We start from the raw sequence: 19,807 nt of genomic DNA, 5'->3' as shown, positions 1-19,807 counted from the left end.
ATAACTGTAATGTTTACTTGTAGGTTTATATACAATATCAGCGACAGTAGAATAGTGCCAAAATACAGACAAAAGTACTGCCTCATATTTTCCTACAAATAAAATTTGACCATCATAAAAGGAGAAATTGTTACCAAGTCCCTGTAGAGATGGCATTTGGACTGGCCACAATGAAATAAGGCTAACTTAGACAATCTCTGTTCGTGTGTTGGTAGACATAAGTAAACAGATGATAATGTATCATTGGCAGTCTTATACCTTTAAGGCATCACTTAAAACAATATGACTTATTTAATACATAGTACTATCAAAGATTAAAGCTCTGATATCCTTTGGAATCTATCTTGTTATAATTTAAATTGAACAATTAATACATTTTCCCAGGAAGGTCAACCCTAATCAGCAGTGTTAAATGTGAACCTGCGACAATGCCAAGTAGTTAACATGAAAACGGAAGCTGTAGCTTTCATGTCCCCAACATAAATTAGTTTGTATTATTATAATGCACACCTTTCAGTGGTTCATGTTTACGTCTATCATAACAAAAACAAATGTAGCAGAAGAGACTTTTGTAAGAAAATCAGACATTTATGTCTGATTTGTAGTATGACATTGGGCCTGGCGACAGTTGATAATTCTATTGTAGAAAATGACTCCGAAAGTCATATATAACAGTCTTGATTGAAGCTACCATTTTCAATTGCCTGAAGCTTATTTCTTATGGGCCTAGTGTTAATTATTCTGTGGTAGTCCAAATGTTGTCAGTTGGGTGTCTGAGATTTAATTTTTATGTGCTATGGGATAAAAACAGTGTGTAATGTTCTTAAGCTATTCTGTTTAAGATGGTCAATCACAACCTTTAATAAAAATGGCAACTAGTGAGTATCTGAGCACTGTTAGAAAATTCAAAAATCTTGATCTATTTATATCTTTAAAGTTCTTTACCAACACTGTGTTCTCTGGCATGGGTTGAACAGACAATATCAGTCTCAATAGTGACCAAGATTCAACCTATGACAGTATCAGTGGAAAAATCCATTGCAAATAAGAGGTACATTAATTTGAAAATATCATTTAAAGTATATTTAAATCTTTAAATATTACAATTTGAACAAGAATCCTTGGCTTGTCTAATTTTAAAAGTTTGCTAATAGTAATTCGGACAGCGTATTCGATTTAAATGAAAACAATTAAATGAACATTTCAAGTAAAACATTTATATATAGCTTAATACACATTATTTGCCTGCGGTAATATACAGAGGCGGAATTCTCAAAAATAATTATTTGAATTCTCAGGGGTAGTATGTGCCTAATATATAGCATATATAGGTTTCATACTGACTATATTGGATGTTTGGCATCCTTATGTATATACTGCACCTTTGAATTTACTTTAGCATTTCTGAGATCCAGAAACTTAATTAGTCACTGGAACCACCATTATTGTTCTACAGGCAATTCAATTACTTCATACCCACTTTCGGTCTAAAATGATAAATCATTAAAACAATTTTATTTTTGGGTTCACCAATTCAGTACTTTCTTATAGTATGTATACTAATGCTGCAGGAAAACATTTAACAACCAAAGATGTCAACATCTACTGTCAGTTTTCACAGTGAAATGGCTACAAAGAATACATCATCTAATTTTCATTTCTCTTAAATTCCTTTTCAGTGGGTGTCATTGTGAAAAATCACTTTTATATTTAATCTGTACAGGCAATATCACAATGCCTATTACCGGCAAATTAAAGGTATGTTGATATACAGATATAGTAAACTTCAATTCGATTAAACACAGTTATACAAAATATCTTCCAACGTTTACATCTTTACAATAATGTCCTGCCCAGCTTTTCTTCCTTCATTTTCCATTCTGTGAACATGTTCTTCTTCGCAGTCAATGAATCATTAAATCCAACGCCGTTAGGTGTAAATACCCTCAAATCTTTGCAATACGCATTTCAGTGATGTAGATCCTTTGCTAATTTGCATTCCCAGAAACTGGAAAATTGTCTTGCGGAGCAAAAGGTGTTGTTCAAACCATTGTAGTAAAGCCATTTATGGTTCCTTCTTTGAACCAAATGTGCAAGTCACTATAAAATAGTGATGTTAACGATGGTGACAATGCTAAGCATTTTCTATATCTATATATTATCGCATGGTATGAACAGGTCTTCGAATATATGTATTGTATCATCTATTTGGCGACAACTGTCAGCCCGATGATGCTGATGAGCCATTGACAGATGATTTGCGTGCTCTGTTGGTGCTGAATGGGATCTGATGGTTGGTATTGGAGTTGGAGGAGCCATTCATGGTAGTGGATATATGAGGAAAGTGTGGATGTGGAGACTGCCCTGGAGTACAGGGACTGGGCAGTGAGGATGATGTGGATGGTGCAGCAGCTGGGCTATTAGCCTTGTCACTCCCAGAGTCACTTTCTAACTCTCCACTGGTGTTATTTAATCCATCTTGTTGATGACCAATCTTAATTCTTTTGCACGTTGGCCGCACTCGATATTTTAGAGGAAGTGGTCCATTCTGAAATAAAATAGAAGGTACACTGGTTAGGATTGACGATCTGAGATTAAATTTTCCTTGGCCATTGGAATAGGTAGATTGGACTTACCCTCCTCCATGTGTAAATGTAGGCAATATCCATAAGAGTGTAATAATCTTTCAATGGTTCATCTTCATACATAACATCAATCTAAAGTAAAAAGCAAAGAATAAAAATGTATGAAAAAAAGACAACAGTATTTACCCAACTACTTTCTTTGATCATTACAAAATATAACACACCTCTCAGAACTCATTGCAGTTTTATACAAATAATGCATCACTGTAAAGAATAAAACAAGCAAAATACATATAAGTTCACATTACACTACAGTAAATCACAACAACATATAATTGAATTCCGCAAAATTAAGTAACCATGACTATACTTTGAAGCCAGGTGACAAAATGTAACCAGCCTTTCAGTCATGAATGATTTACTCGCCAGGATTGACAAGAAATAAAGCAATTTGTTAGCTTGCAAATAACTACTGTGTATTTATCTCTCCATCATAATATCTCATTGGCCCTTTCTGTTTTTTTTTTGTTACATCTGATCCTTTGTGGTCGGTAGAAGCTCTTCCCTATCTCAAATCATTAGATCCTTTTCAACACTGCAGATATTTTTTTTTAATATTTATTAAAATTGGATGGCAGTGGTATTTAAGTGAGTTCAAAAATGTTCTGGATGATTAAATGAATAACTTTGAAAGCATCTCCAGCAACACGTTGAAGTAATTTACATTTATTAAAATGAAAATAGATTCAACTATCATTTTTTAAATTCCATTTCACAATGCCATTTGTGCTATAGTAATAAAATGTACCTCATTCAAAATTGTATGCATATAATTTGTATGTATGTGTATACAGGAGCTTCCAAATCTCTTTACGTACAATATTTAGAATGTTGCCTTAAGATTTCAGAGCTGTATTGTGGCAGAATAAATAAACAAATAGTTGAATGCTCTACCTCCCAAACAAAGCCAGAAATTATCTGTAAGGAAGTAAAATCTTTCAAGATTATTTTTAATAATAGAACATAACACAAATAGTTCCTTCTCGGATAGAACCCTATTTATTATTTTTTAGAAATCATCATTCCTCTATAACTTTAATAAAGTTTAACTCAATATACCTGGAAGGTATGAGGGATGTCCATTTTACTCCTCAAGAATTTTCTTAAATGCATCACAGTCATGGCTGCCGGGCACCGTAAATATCTCTTGTCATTCATCTAGGAGAGAAAGAAAATCAAGATTTGAGATACAGTGGCATTGCATTTGTTGATAGTGAAAATTTCAGTTACTTTAAATATTAGTAGCAGCCTTGACTATATAAATATGTCCATCTTAAATTAAAGATGCTGAAACTTCCTTCTATTTAATTAGTTAATCTTTGCGTGTTTAACACCAGCTAAAATTAAGTACATCTGTGCAAAATAGATAAATGTAAAGGAGTCACAGTTGACAATAATTATATCACCTCATCTTTTGTCTTTTCTTTTTCTGCAGTTCCTTTTCGTTCAGTCCTATTATACAAGACAGTCTCCATTTATTAATAAGAAAAAATGCAAAATCAAAAATAATGTTTGATACAGTATACATATTATTTTGTATGATTACTGTACTTACTTATTTTGCTCATAGAATTCTATTGATAAGCTAATGATTTCATCATCTGTAATAATCCTTTTCTCTTCTTCTGTAACTTCTCCCCTGTCTTCATTAGAGCCATTTGCTGCTGCACAATTTTGAATATTAAAGAAGCAATGATTTCAGAATATTTTCATCTACTTAGAGCCCTGTTTCAATATTAATTTGGAAAATAAATCATCAGCAAATATAATTCTTATATATATATATATCATTTTGGGACTACAAGATGTCAAAGGAAAGCTGTTCATTAGAAAACTGTTAAATCCATGGCTAATTTTTCATGTATGTTATACTTTTAGCAGCTAGGAAGCATACCATTTTAGATTTCATTTAAGACAGTTTTAATTGTTCAAAGAGCAGAGAGCAAATTACAGGTATAAACTGAAAGATTAACTTTGCCATACTGACAATGTTGGTGTGAACTCTAAAGGAATAACAACATAAAATTATCCTGATTATGTACCAACTTAATGTAACACAAGTGCGGGTCTAAGCAGAATAATCTCCAATGCAACCATAAATACATTTTTATCTGATTGGTCATAAATTTTAAAGAATTATAGCAACAACTGCACTTTAAAGTTAGTTTTCAAAACTAAAACCCAATTACAAAATGTATAACAAAACATTACAGTGCAACAAATGCACTATACTGACATAAATGCTGAAAATATTTCAAAAATATTGTGTTTGTTAGGAAAAAAAATCAACACATTTTAATAACACACACTAACCAGCAGCAGAGGGATGAGCAGCATAGAAATCCCTTCTACGTTTCATTTCATCTATAAAGACAAAAGCCTATTAGTCATCTAATTGACATAAAGAGGAATTCAATTCAAATGTAAATTTATCTTATAAACAGACTACTGCACTTACCTTTGAAAAGGCCAGGAACTAATTTATACACAATATCTTGTAAAGTCTTATCTGACCTAAAAAGGATTTGAACACAAGAGTCAATTAATTATCAATTATCATCACAATAGTCATATTTTACAACACTGCAGAAAGATTTTATTCCACATATCATTTTATTTCACATAGCATTCATCAATAACACTTCCATCTGCACAAGTAATTTACTGTTCACTTTATTTGAACACAACAGTATTCCAAAATGCAAACCATTTCTTATTTATTGTCCTTTATATGCTGTCCTTTGTTAGACTATAGAAATACTACACAAGTGGAGCTATGTAGTCTGTAAACATAATAGATGCTATCATTTTGATGAAAAGTGTTCCCTTAACAAGGAATTTATAAGGTTTATTCAATTGATAATTGATTGCTTATGTAGTTATTAACTGGAGCAACTAGAAATATATGCATTTTCAATTTCAGTTATGAAGATGTATGTATTGATAAATTGGGGTGGAATTAATTATATTTCAAAAACAGATCAGAAAAATATTGAGCTTTGTATCATGTTTACTCATTTATACATAATAATATCTGACCTATAAAGGCTTTGAATATAACAAATATATTTTTCAATGCCACAGGAACATTTTCTACCACACATTCAACATCAATTTCGTTTAGTTGAGTAATAGTCGAACTAAATTTAGTGAATCAAGTTGCCATGGTTTTGTCAAAACTTTGTAAGAACTGGCAGAGTAATGTCTGTGGCACTGTTCCATGCTTACTTTGTACTGTAATTGGAGATTTTCACAAATTAGTAGACCTGGTCGATTAGGTAACTTGAGCAAAAGGTATTCATTTAACAAGACTTGCAGCAAATTTATTCAGTTAACAGTTAAACATTCTTTTAATTATCAGTTAACAAAACTAAAATAGGCTAAAATTTCCAATTTCAGTTCAAACAGCAGAAACATCCATTATTGTACCTTTTGGTTGAAATGATTGGACAGTATTTCTAAAATAGTGCTGAATATTATCACTGAGCATTACACCATCTCAATTCTTGGAGCTACTGCCAAAGTTACCCAAATAACCCACTGTGTGTATTTGTATCAAAACAGAACTTGGGAAACATCACATTCTTTATTCAATTATTGTCAACTACTTTCAAATGAAAAGTTTAATACCAATAAAACAAAATGACCATTTTCTTAGAGTCCAGTTTGCAAAATGTCCATAGTCGGTGGGTAAGATAATCACATGATAAATTTTTAATAAAGCACTTTCATTATCTTCAAGCAGTGCTGCACGACAGGCCCTATGGTTTAGAAATGTATTACGTGAAATTGTCTTAACTAACCAACCGGCACAATTACAAATATACATCGTGTGTAGTTTGATTATTGTATTTTTGTCAATCTAACACGTATATCAGCTCCGTGTAGTACAGTAGTTCAGTCACACTTCTCACACCAACATAGTTGATGGTGTAATCAAATAGTATGATCACCATAAGTACACAGATACATACCTAATGTTAAGAAGGGGCCTAGTTTTGTGAACTTGTACATCGCAAATAGGACAGTACTTGCTGGTTTCCAAGTAACGGACGATGCAGGTCTTACAAACTGTGAATAAAAGCAGGAATCGTGTGCAGTTATACATAAATCGGTTGTAATGGTTTATTTGGTAACAGGAAACGTTCTGTGACACCTTTGTTGATATAGGTTAATACTTAATAGTGCGATTTTCTCATTTCTAACATAAGCAAGCGGCCTGCTGAGCTGCGGCATGTGTAATATACTTACATGAATGTAGACACTCAATGATGGTTGTTGCATCTATGAAGTATCCTCCACACAACACACACATCAAATGAGGATTCAGTTCTGTTATTTTGATTCGTGTTGTTCGGTGCATTTTCTGACTAAAATGGCCGCGTTCTGAAAGCTGAACAGAAATATAACGCGTGTAAAAGGAATAGCTTTCTTTTTCTATCATGGAACTCCACTCCATAGTAAGTTCATTGGCTTGGTCTATTGTAATCGATCCACATTATAAGTAGGATACAATTATTGAGCTAAACAACTGTTAGTGTCCACAATAGCAAGATACAAAATGGATATTTTTTAAAACTACAATGATCAACAAATTATAATCTATGGAACAACATTAACATACAATGTTCGCAAAGTATCAGGAAATCAATATTCTGGCATTTCACGTCCCTCGGTTGACTTAGTCTTAATTGGCAAATTTGTAAAACAAACCCGTTTTGTAAAAACATTGATACTCCCAAAGCGAAGACTCGCTTTTACTGAAATATTGACAAGCTGAAGCACAGAAGCGTATATGAAAAGTTGTAAAACACCGTATTGCATGTGCCAAATCACACCCAATTAATGCAAAGTGGCTAATCCATTGAAAGGCACAGTGAATCATTTTCGTAATCAAACAGACTTCAGGATGATCTTATACAGACCACCTCTCCTCTGACCGCCACGGTGATTAATAATAAAAAAAACACAAACCAACCACATGCAGGTTTATAACAATGAATTTTGAATAGCACCCCCGATCGTTCTTGTTGGCTTTGTTTCCTTTATGTTTAAGCATAACAAAACCGCCTTTTCTAGACTTTACTTCCAGATACAAGGCGGCTGTACCAAAACACACTTCTTTCCGCGAAACCCACATGCCTTTGGGCTCATATTTACGCCGCTTTCAGACGCGTCGGAATCCATGAAAATTTGTAAGAAGACAAAGCGATTATTTATTTAGCAGAACACTTTTGTATTACAAGGTTCATCGCATCTGGATTTGCAATCACACGTTTTATGCCTGACATTAAACCGACGATTCTATAGCCCCGCGTAAAGCGAAACAGGAAGAATTGTGTTCTATAAAGCCATTTCCGGCAATTAGATGTTCGTTGGAAATATTTTAATGAACATCGGGGTGCAATGTGATGTGATGCAGATTACCAAAGCTGACCCGTTACAAATGTAATAGATAAAATAATGCTCGTGTACTACACGAGGACCATTCTTAATGATCAAAAAGGCAAACTGACGTCTGCTGGTGCCCATACTCGGCAATTCTTGCAGTTACTATAGCAACTTGGGTTACACTTGGCATTTCGCCAAAGGACCGAAAATAGAGCGAGCTTCTGTAGGGGAACCACGGCGGTCATGTGGAAATATCGCAAATTTAAAACCAACAACGCAATCATGATCGGAGGACGATCTGAGCAATCTAAACATGCAAATCTCACCGCCATTTCAAATGAGCCCTAACACAGCGCACATCATCGTTTTTTGGCTCTCCTTGAGATAGTCTCCACGTCGACACTAGCTTTAAGTAGTGGCTTTTGTGATCACACGATTTTCTTCTGCAAACGCCTCTCTCCTTTCCAGAGCGGCGAATGGGTAGCTGCGGTTCCACAACACCGGATCACTTTGATAGAGCACGCCTATTGATTAATAATTAATTAATAAGTGATCAGAAAACAGGAATGGATAAAGATTCAATGTCTCACTAAACTTTGTTGGGCTTGTTGCCCACGGAAAATGGTGAAAAAAAGAAAGGAAACAGTTTGTTATTCTGAAGAAACCAGCAAGAAACTGACAACATGCAAATAACTATGTGACGCACATAATTCAGAAGGAGCCAGGGCAAATAAACACCAGACACTGCCGGCCAGATGAAAAAAATGATTATTTGTCGCACTTATTTACAGTACCTACTGCAGTATATATACTGTTAAAATAAATAAATTCATTACAGTTCATGTATATTAGGTTTGGAAAAGCAAATTTTACCCACAGCGCCGACGCGCGACGTTTGGATGTAATCAAACTACAACATCAGGTCATAAACAATCAGCATTTCTATGTTTTTTTTAATATTGCAGTTGGCATTGAGACACAAACAAACGGTGTACAGATTTCAATGGAGTTCCAGCCATTGCGCCTTCAGGCAATCTATCACAACAAACAAGACTCAATACAACTTCTCCGTTTATTTACTGAAGACGGACCATTTTATACTGATGTCCTGACTCCACTGTCCTGCCCCGAATCTCACAAAAAGGCACCCTGTTTTCTCATTTAGTTGGAAGTCACAGGAATCGCGGCACGTTGATCCATCTATAGTCCACATTCGTGCTTTTAGCGGGCTCTCACAATCAAGTGCCGTAGACTCATTCCGCGAAAGATAGAGATAAAAAGGAAAATAAAAACAAACCACGTGTTCCACAACGCTCCACTCTCACCATCAGACTCGTGATCGGCCCCTCTTGTCAGAGTGGGATCAACAGAACGGGTGTGGATTTAGCTGATCAATAGATTAACTACTTCATCAGTGAAACCTTCATCGCGGACAGAAAACTCTGCACTGGTATATATATATCCATGTAAACACACGTGTTTTATTTCACATACCCGTGGGCTTCCGTTTATGCTGGATAATTCATTTCAGCTGCGGAACTTTGTGTCTCCCTGATTTATTTTTTAAGCCTGATATTCTATATCATCAGCAGGGTAAACAATTAGCCTTTATGACATTGTACTCACACCATCCCAAAGCAACAAAGAATTCAATTTTAAAGCTGCATAAAAAACAATGTATACCGTTTGACACATGGATCTTCAAGCTACTGTATAAGAAAGAGCACCCATATCTCAAAAATGCATATCATATTCCCGGATATCCAACAGTGATACTGAGAAAGAGTATGGTCTACTACAATAGAACCAACTGTGCATGTATATTACAAAGAAATCTAAATTCAGACCCAATCACAACATCGCCACCACTAACGACACACAAATACCATTTTGGACAAAACGACATTACATCTGAATTACAGCTCAGAACATAATAATAGTTTATTAACTAAAATAGCGTTTGTCACAGCTACACTCAATAATGTGGGTAAAAGGAGTATTGTCACTTGGACTGTTCCACTTGCTTTTAATGGCCATTCTGATTTTGGAGCAATCATACCATTAGAAGAAAAAAAAGTTTTTTTGTCTACATAAAGCTCTCAACTACTCTCATTCATGTTCCCAGTACATTCGCTCAAGTACATCACAGCAGAGGCCATTCTGTAATATGAACAAAAGGTTTAGAAACACGTATTTTGTGTGTGTATGTGTGTGCTCTCATAAATTGCATTTGTCCTTGTCAATTGCTGCTTGTTTGAAATAAGCCAAAAAGGATTTGCTACCCAGGCCATCAATGGCTCCTTACTCAACATACATTCTGTATATACACAAGTAAAACATAATCAGGTTGTAGAACAGCTCTTCACCACCCCACCACTACCACCATCATTAACAACAACAGAACACAGAACTGCAACAGTACACGCCGCCAACACGTTCTCGGAATCCATTCTAATAAATCTAACTGGACAAAAAGGGGAAAAAAACACTTACTCACTCCCACTCATACCCAGACCCAGCTAACCTCGTGCTCTGCCTGGAAAATCATTGCTGTCAATCTGATACAGTTCTGGTTACCAATTATAGAAACATAGAAAACGTCCACAAAACTCGCCTGAGAAGAACATCTCAGCGTCTTGATAGTCGGTTATTAAAAGCTTTACATGTTTCTTGTTTGTTTATTTGCTTCTGACACCACAAGCACTGTACAAGGATTCGAGGGGCACCGCCACCAACCGCCATGTTTACCGTCGAAATCCAGAGAAGTACTCTTAAGAAGTTAAGTTCAGAAAACAGACCACGCTCGACTTTTCACCGAAACAGTCACACAAGCACATTCCCTACCCTGTATGGATCCCAACTCTATAAAATCGTTCCACTGGGTGCCCCGTTTGATGTCAAAATATACCTTTGTATCCGAGTTGACTAATAACGCTTCGGTGGTGCAGCAGCAAATTTCCACCATGGTCGAATTTCAAAGAAATCTAAATAAAAATCCGCGACAGTTCGAACCTCTCAACTTGCAACGATCGAAAGTCTAAATATTATTCCCTCGATGCAAACGGGCAGAAAGGTCGCAGACCCGAGCGCCGCGGAGAATCGAACAACATTTTGCAAATGAAATGCGTAACGAAACTGAGTGGAAATAAGGAGGGCGACGAGCCGCTGAGTTGCTGTCAGCCTTAAGAGCGAGAGAAGAGAGAGCGAGAGAAAAGAGAGAGAGGGAGAGAGAGAGAGAGAGAGGCAGCACCGGGTGCATTTCAAACAGCGAAATCGGCCTCAAGCCGCGGCCGGAATGTACCTGGCAGATCTTTTCTAGACAGTCCGGTCTTGGAGAGACCATGCCCGGGGCACGGCGTCTCCCGGCCACAGCCTGCAACCCCGCGGAAAACAATGAAAGTTGTAGATCAGGGGGAAAAAATGAATCGCAGCCAAGCGGCCATCTTGCATGAACTGCAGACGCTGTCAATTGCAATCGCAGAGGCTGCAGCTTAGAGAGAGAGAGAGAGGAGAGAGAGAGAGAGAGAGAAATAACATTCGTTAAACGCCGGCCCTCCAATCCTCGCACCCACCCTGGCAGGACCCGATCCGCACTCTTGCAATATTTGTTCAGCCCGTCCTAACCTGGTTCCGAGGCGGCGAGGCGGCGAGGCGGCTGGGCTTATTACCGGTTGTAGAAGTTGAAAAAAAAACCACCCCCGAAGCCCAGTGATGGGTGCCGTGAAACTGACACCGTCCCCAAAATGGCTCGAGTTCGACCGCCCCGCTCCGTCACGTGGTCTCATTCCTTAAGGGTGGCCTGGGAATTAGAGTCGGTGTAATCAGAGCCGACCCCCCCTCTCTCCACCTCCTCACCGCACCGCCCCCACCCCCCACCTAACCCGTCAAAAATACTACCAAATAATGCACCCTTTACCAGCTCCGCACATCAGCCACAGCTCCATTCCACCAATAACACGCTTTTAAAAAAATCCATACATATCGCCCGGCACAATAAAAGTCCAGTGGTTTCGATACAAAAAGAGAGATCACTGTATAATAAAATCTGACGGCAAACTTTATTTCATAGTCTTGCATCACATTTGAGAATAAATCTTACCCAAGAGATCAAATGAAAGATTCTTTCTATAGATTTGTACGCTGGTATTTTTAAAGTATTGAATTGAATATCATGCGAGTAGATTACTATACGATTATGTACAGAAACTTCATTGAATAGAGGCTGAGGATTGGCAAAGGGGCGACTCTATTTTGATCCAATTTTTCATGAGAGATATTTGTTGTATTGTTTACACCGTCATGATTCTTGCCAGGACAGAAAGATCTGCGGGCACTAGAACGTGGACGAGTTCCTGAAACCGTTTCACTGCACAACTCCCACCTCAGACTCTCGGTAAACTCTACTTTTTTGCGTTCCTTTTAAATTGTCGAACAAAAATAGATGCAAATGGGTTTCGAATTGGGGGGTGGCGGAACAAAGCACTTTTATATATCTGCGACTGGACCGCCTGACAAACTTTTAATAAACGTATTTATAAAATGTCTTAAGTATTCACCTGACGAACAGGAACAAGCCTGCGTTGCGCTTCCAACCGCAATTTAAAAGTTGTCTTTGTATTGATCCAATTAGTTTCCTAATTTTCTGGCAAGTCTTGCAATTACATCCCAGTTACCACGAACACAGAAGACAATAACACCCAAACGACTTCTAAGATGTGAATAATGGACAATTATATGTAATTATTGCTAATATTTTAAAGAATTAGATATAGTTCATAGTCTCCCCCTCCCCACAACACGACCCCCCCGCCCCCAAACCACCAGTTGTAGATGAACGTGCTTATTTAACGTCAGGAGAATTAGAGATCTCCTCAAAATGTTGTTGTTTTATTTCAGGGGTCGAGATGAATTCGAATAGGGCAAACGGTTGAGAAGCGATTTGCATTTGCCATGTCAAAATAATAGCTATAAAATCTAACGGATCTAGGGCATTTCAAACAAGCGATTCTTAAATCCCCCACCAAAAATGGAAAGCATCAAATATGATACCTTAAACTGTAGGAAGCATTTCTTTATTTATTAAAAGTGGTATATACAGTCAAACGCGCGAACAAATTACAAAATAGTTACTCTAGAAATGTACAAGTCTGATACAGCAAAATTAGCATAAGCATTTTATTGATGTCAAGTACAAGGCTGAATTTTATACATTCGCCAAATGCAACTTTTGAACTATTTCTGGATTCGCTGTTGTTCACGTCTCTGGCAGAGTCTGGAACCACGCAGGATTCCTTTTATGCCACCCACAGCCTCTCGAGTTCAATCGCGGTCCCCACAGCTCCATCAATTACATCTGACTCGCCTTCTCCATGCTTTTAGCCGCGTCCTTCAACTTCCCCAAAAGATCCTGCAAAAGGGAAAATATAATATATATATTTTTTTATAAAAGTGTCAAATCTATTTCACCGACAGGGGAGGAAAGTATTTTATTTTTCTAGAAGGTCATGTTAAATCTTTTTCCAGGAATAAACTCCCGAACTAAAAGGCACTGCACATCGGAATGTAAATTTTATGCAAAGTATTTATAAAAGTTTACAAAGTCACTAAATATCGGTTAATCATACAGTAATGTTTCCCTGTTATCAGCAGACGCAATTCAAAGGGTTGAGAGTCGGCGTCGGTTCTTCCCGGCCATGATACATGGGCTGTTCTTTGGTACTTTAAAAAGTTGAAGGTTCTTTTTTTTAAAAAAAAACGCAACCGTGCCAAGATTCAGAAATCCAGAATTAGACATTTTCTTTTAATTCTAAGCTTCCGGTTACAAAGATGAAAATAAAACACTTTTGCTAAACTTTTCACTGAGCAATCGGGTCATGCCGATAAAATGTTACATTTTAAAGAGTGTAAAATGCGCGGTGCTTTATAACATTTAGCATTAAAAAAATCTTTTGGTAAAATACCTCGAGCAAAAATGCCGATCGTTGTGGCTCTTAACACAATGTGAGCAGTGTTTTGTAAACTCAAAAAAAGGGGTTGCTCTGTGGGAGTATTGAACATTACAAAATAAAATGTGACAAACGGCATTAGTAATAACATTTAAACTTGAAGTTATTTACATTAAAGTTTCCATAGAATCATACAGGTGTTTCACATTAGCAACTAAAGACAGTCCAAAGGAATACAATCAAAGCCATCAGAGGACCAGGCTAAACCACAAAGGGATTCTCTTTCTCCCTACAATTATAAATTAAAATAATTAATATACAAATTTATCCGAACTGATATTTGCATGAGTTGCAATTTAAACTTTGAGAACACTAAGAGCGATACAAAATGCAGTGAGGTAAATTCATTGAAGGGTTAATCTTTTCCTGGCAAAATCTGCATAGCAAATAAAATTTGAATTTTTCTCTTTCAATAGATCGAGTAAAGCGTCAATAAAAATCGTTACAAACAGAAAGGAATAAAAAAATGTTAGTGTACAAAAAATGGTGGTTCTTAAAATCAATGTAGTTGAAATTTTAAACTCCAGTTTGTATCTTGATGAACAAGAGACACAAATGAAAATGGATCTCTGCCCACTTTGTAGCTTGCATTTTAGGTGATCCCACAATGTACTTTGTCTTCGAATAAGCCATTTGTTATTGAAGTTGCGTTCCAGAAACAGTGAGTCACTGACACTTCTGGCATCAGTCCAACTAACCATATGTAAAGTCTTAGGTCTTCTTACAATGCAACAAGCGTCAGTAAAAGAACTTCAGACTTCACATCTCGGTGAGGACCACCTATATTTTGTAAAGGAGGTAAAGTTTTGCTAGAATACCTGCAATTGCTCCATTGTACAACTGAAAGTAACATCCTGAGCTGGCCGGGATTCACCATTCTGTAAAAGGTTAAAATAATATTACGCCGTGCTAAATAAGCAATTCAAATGCAAAACGGAGTTATGTTTATTTTAACCCTTACCTCTACATTTAAGGTTAATAAATATGCTGGTTGATTGACTTTGTGAAGATGATTATTCTGCAATACAATATATAACAAAAAGCGGTTTAGATGGTGGTATACAATATGAAATAATTGGAGGAAAGTTTGTGCCCGGCTATTCTGAAATACAAGCCTGAAAAGACGAAACTTTGCGCCTTTTTACCCGTATGTGATATTCCAGGCGCCAAGAAGCATCAATGATATGAGAAGGAAATCTTCCTATGCTGCAAAACAGTTAACAGGAATAACAATTAACGCATTGTACAATAATAACATGCAACACTATTGCTATTATTGCCTTTTCCAAATGCGTCAGATCCCACCCTTTCAAAGTCTGTAGGAGTTTAAGGAAGAGTTTCATCCAAACAGTAATTTTGGCTCAAATTTTCCAAAAACGCAATTTAAACCAAGTCTGATGTTGCACTGTTATGGACCAGTGTTCGCTGTGAACGGGAGAAAATCTTCCCGCGTATAAACACAAAAATAAGCGCTTCGACTTCAATGGAATAGGATGTCAAACAGATCGTTAGAAGTCGATTTCACTGTATAGTATCCTTTAGTTTGTAAGCACCAATCTCAAAACTTCACCTCTCTAATAAACTTATTGGCAAATCTTTATTTTGCAGACAATACACTAAATGTATTGTATGGACACGGGCAAAGATTAATTAATAAGGATTTGTTACAATTAATGGGACAGATTATTTAGATCCGTCTCTTGTTTTTCTTCATTTTTCCAAATGTTATTCCACATGCTGTCGAAGTGCATAGGGAAACACGACTTCGTCCCCCTTCTAGATTATGGGGTGGGAAGGCATTCAAAATCCCTCCACAGATCAGAATGGTGTTAAAATAGTTAAATGCAACAAAACAAATTAATAGAATTAACGATCCAGAGGCAACAAGTAGTTTTAAAGCCAATGATATTTATCAAAATGAATCAGTTTTGTGCATCTATATCAGATGAACCAAGGCAAGTCTAAAAATAGTTTTAAATGTATTTTAATTGTATTGTAAACTTTTACTAAGCTATTCGTGCTAAAACTGTGTGCATTTTCATGGTGGGCAATTGAATGATTTTATGACAGACAAACATGATCCAAATTGATCGCTTATAAAGAGGAATTAAAACAGGACATATTTCAATTTATAGATATGGTATCCAAGATGCAACACACACACGGGCAATCACACACACCAGATATATATCTTACGTTATATATTGTAGAAAAGCAAAATATTGCGGATGCTGGAAGCTGAAATAAAAACAGAAAATGCTGGAAATCTCAGCAGGTCAAGCAGCATCTGGAGAGAAACAAGAGTTAATGTTTCAGGTCGGTGTCAAGGATCACAGCACTGAAACAATAACTCTTGTTTCTCTCCACAGATGCTGTTTGACCTGCTGCAATTTCCATCAATTTCTGTTTATATGTTATATGTTGTAGAATAGCTGCACAAATGTAATTAACACTTACCCTCCTAGTAAGGTTTCCACTTTATCTTTGTTCTTCTAAGTATCAAAAAGGAAACAGAAACTTAGGCGTATTATCAAAGCTACAATAATGTTGGCTTCAGTTAATATATTTTCAGTAAACGGATCAAGTGTAGGTCAGTATTTCATCCGTGTAAACGTGCTCTGACAAATCCACAAGGAACTACAAGATCACAATCCTATAATAACGCCGTCTAAAAAATCAGTGATCTACAGTGTCAGCTATACACTAGAAAGTTAGCACGTTGGTTGACAAAACAAAGTGAACCATTTGCTTGGTTGCGTTGCTTCGCATTTTTTTCGTGGCAAAGTCTTCCTAAATTGCAGTAATGCCAACAATTTTACAAATGCGCAGTATGAAATGTAGTGGGCACCAAACCTGGTATGCTGCGCAAAATATGTCTATTCTTTCTCCTCCAAATCTACAGTCTTCAAGTAACGTGCTGAAATTAAAGATCATGTGTTACAAAATGCCTCTACACCAGAAAAAAGTTAAACTGAATACACAATATTCATAAATCTTGGACATGTAACCTTATAGTCGATTTGTCGGCGTTTTGTTTTCCTGCCTCCAATACACAGGTTGCGATGGCTACATGGCATTGTTTCAGCAAAGTCAAGTCCAAATTTCCCAGCTCTACTTGATCTGCATAACAATGGTAGATTATAATGATTCTCAATAAAACGTAAAGCTTTCCACCTTTTAGAGTGCTGTGTCTGGTTCAGGACATACATGACATTTAGTAATGGTGTAATTATTTTGCCCACCACTTTATAAACCAAATTACAGTTACCTCCCGGAAAATAAAAGTAAAGCATTTTACTCTTTGTTTATACAGAATTATTTTGACATACTGTGCCTTCAACGATTACGCCCTATTTACAGGAGTGTTAGTTTTTGCCTGCTTTTACTTACACTAAATATATTTGGACCTTAAATATTTGTTAAGCAACTCAGATAAGGCAGAATACATGTTCAGTCGGCAATCCTGATGCATTAGGCCCCAGGATATTCGTCCACAACAATGAACAACATCCAGACTCAATATGCATTCCGCGTCAAGTCGACAGCTCAAAAAAAAACAAAGAATCGGTCAACAGAAACAAATTTGGCAAATAACACACTGTTGCAAACGTTATTTATAACTGGATTCGGGAACATTGCGACACAGAGCCGTTTGCAAAGGAACGGCCCGACCGTGTCCTTCCTGCATTAAATCAGTAAAAGAAACCAGCAGCAGCCCTCCCACCCTCCGCAAACAGCTCGAAACTACACACTCACCTAATGTTGCTCCGTCTGTTTGTGGGTTTATGAGGCTCTCGAAAGCCGCTTCCACTAAAATGTGGAATGTTTTGTTGGAGAAGTGGCTGGGATCGGCCAGCAATTGCAACCCTTTCAGTGCATACTCTGGCAGCTCCATTGTGCTGGACTGACCTTCGACACGAAGCCACGTGATCGGGCTCAGCTGATCCACGCGGATGTGACAGTGTTAGCAATGAACTGAGGCTGCAGAATATCAGCACGCTCTCCTCCAGCAAATGAAAAACCTGCTCACCTCGAAATTGCTTTAATTTGGTAACCATTCACACAGAAATATAATCAGTTTACAAAATACAGAGGGGTATTCGATACTGTGAAAATAATTGCAAACTATTTCCGCAAAGCGTTACACAAATTAAGACCAGTTCAACGTTATTGTGTCATCGCACAGAACATTTAAAGTAGAGTTTTAAAATGCAACAAGTAGACGAGATTAAATGCCAATTTTATTGTTAATTGAAACAATAAAACATTTCTAAGCAGATTTACCTCCAAGAATATTTACTACTTTCGGAAGGATCAATCTGAAACTGATCAGTTTAACTTCTCTCTCTATATATATATATATATAAATTGTATGCAATAGTAAATGTAATTGTGTATTTTATTGCAGCAGCTGTAGAGAGCACGATGCAGTAAGCGAATATGTCCAGTTAGGTAGTTATCGTACTAAAATGCACCATCTACGTTCGCTTAACAGGATCTTTTTTTTTCTTTCCCCTGAAGATAACTAACCATTTATCAGTTATTGGCTTTGGTGCAATTAATTAAGTACTTCTAGCAATACATCAAATATCAGCCAATTATCCAGTTTAAGTACGAGCACTAAATTGAGAGTACTGGGTTAGGTGTAATCGGCCAATCATTTAATTATGCTGTACTTTTTGTGTTTGTTTCCCCTACATTGCACTATCAGAAAACAATATTCTAACTTTGTGGAACTCTCATTGAGCCAACATTTATTCAATGGTGTTCATCAGCTGCAGTATACCCACAACCAGAGCAATGCCACCTAGCCAGTAGTTGGAGACTATTGAACTGCACATTGCCTTGGTTATATGTACATATATATGACTTGCAATGCAGAAAAGAGACATAGGACTGATCTCTACAATTAAAGGACTGAGTTATGATGAAAAACTTGAATTATTCAACCTTGAAAGGATGTGACTGATATAATGTACAATGAGTCAAAAAGATGGCGATGAGAGATTTTTAAAGGTGGAGAGAGAAATGGAGGTAAAGCCAAAGCTTTGCTACCAATGGCAGGTGAAGGGAGATGGAGATCCATAGAAGGCCAAAACTTGAGAACCAAAGGCTGCAGGAGGGGTGCAGAAGGCTGGAGGAGATTGCAGGTTGCATTGAGACTGCGGAGGGACTTGAAGATAAAGTTTTAAAAGCTAATGCTTTGAGAAACATGAAGAATAGTAGGTTAGTGAGGAGAAGTAAGCGGAACTTAACATGATTATCTGAGTTTTGAACAGGTTGAAGGTTATGAAAGGTGGTTGGCTGCTGAAATTGGCATTGCAGAAATTGACTCCAGAGATAAGAAAAACAAAGGTAATGGTTTCAACGTTTACGGGATAAGATTGGGCTGAAGATAGGTAATATAGTGAAGGTGCGAGTAAGTAGTCTTACTGATGGTTAGGATGTGGAGTTTGAAGCTCAAACTGTGGACCAAATAGGATGCCAGCATTGTGTTGTGAAGTTTATGATGAAATTCAATTAGAGCAAATTTATATTCATGTCATGTTATACAAGGCAGAGGTTGTGGAACCAGGATTCTCACTCCTAATTTCTATCCAATGACTGCTGTAAAGTATATTTGATGGCATTGGCTAAGAACAGTTATGATGCTCCTAAGGTTGAGTTATCTACCAACATTCAATAACTAAGCTCAATGTGAGCGTGTGTGGTACCATCTGTGAAATGGTATCCGTACATGAGGGATTACCTTCATGACAAGATGGA

At 36.8% G+C, this 19,807-nt stretch overlaps 1 protein-coding gene across 1 annotated transcript; it reads right to left on the bottom strand.

Moving 5' to 3' along the window:
• Window positions 1–1,231: 1,231 nt before the first annotated feature.
• Window positions 1,232–17,979, bottom strand: LOC139264153 (polycomb complex protein BMI-1-like). Its single transcript, XM_070880239.1, has 18 exons — window positions 17,798–17,979; window positions 17,050–17,161; window positions 16,895–16,958; window positions 16,499–16,533; window positions 15,157–15,247; window positions 15,003–15,059; window positions 14,860–14,919; window positions 13,399–13,443; window positions 11,338–11,409; window positions 6,897–7,038; window positions 6,620–6,716; window positions 5,104–5,159; window positions 4,959–5,009; window positions 4,201–4,309; window positions 4,052–4,097; window positions 3,705–3,803; window positions 2,637–2,717; window positions 1,232–2,548 (listed from the first exon to the last, which is right to left on the bottom strand). Exons 1-18 carry the CDS (start codon window positions 17,934–17,936, stop codon window positions 2,222–2,224), a joined length of 1,683 nt encoding a protein of 560 aa, XP_070736340.1. The 5' UTR covers window positions 17,937–17,979; the 3' UTR covers window positions 1,232–2,221.
• Between the last annotated feature and the right edge of the window lie 1,828 nt (window positions 17,980–19,807).

Source organism: Pristiophorus japonicus, chromosome 5, assembly GCF_044704955.1.
Source record: "Pristiophorus japonicus isolate sPriJap1 chromosome 5, sPriJap1.hap1, whole genome shotgun sequence".
In the NCBI taxonomy this organism is placed as follows: domain Eukaryota; kingdom Metazoa; phylum Chordata; class Chondrichthyes; family Pristiophoridae; genus Pristiophorus; species Pristiophorus japonicus.
Note: the sequence above shows the minus strand (reverse complement) of the source record. Positions and strands in the feature narration are given on the sequence as shown.

Bases quoted from the DNA above. Each gene is read 5' to 3' on its own strand.
- LOC139264153 (XM_070880239.1), bottom strand. From the start codon at position 17,936: ATGGAGCTGCCAGAGTATGCACTGAAAGGGTTGCAATTGCTGGCCGAT. The intron at 15,248-16,498 runs GTAAGTGTTAAT...ACTGTTTTGCAG, and splicing joins GTGGAAACCTTACTAGGAGG to CATAGGAAGATTTCCTTCTC. The intron at 4,098-4,200 runs GTAAGTACAGTA...CTTGTATAATAG, and splicing joins GAATTCTATGAGCAAAATAA to GACTGAACGAAAAGGAACTG.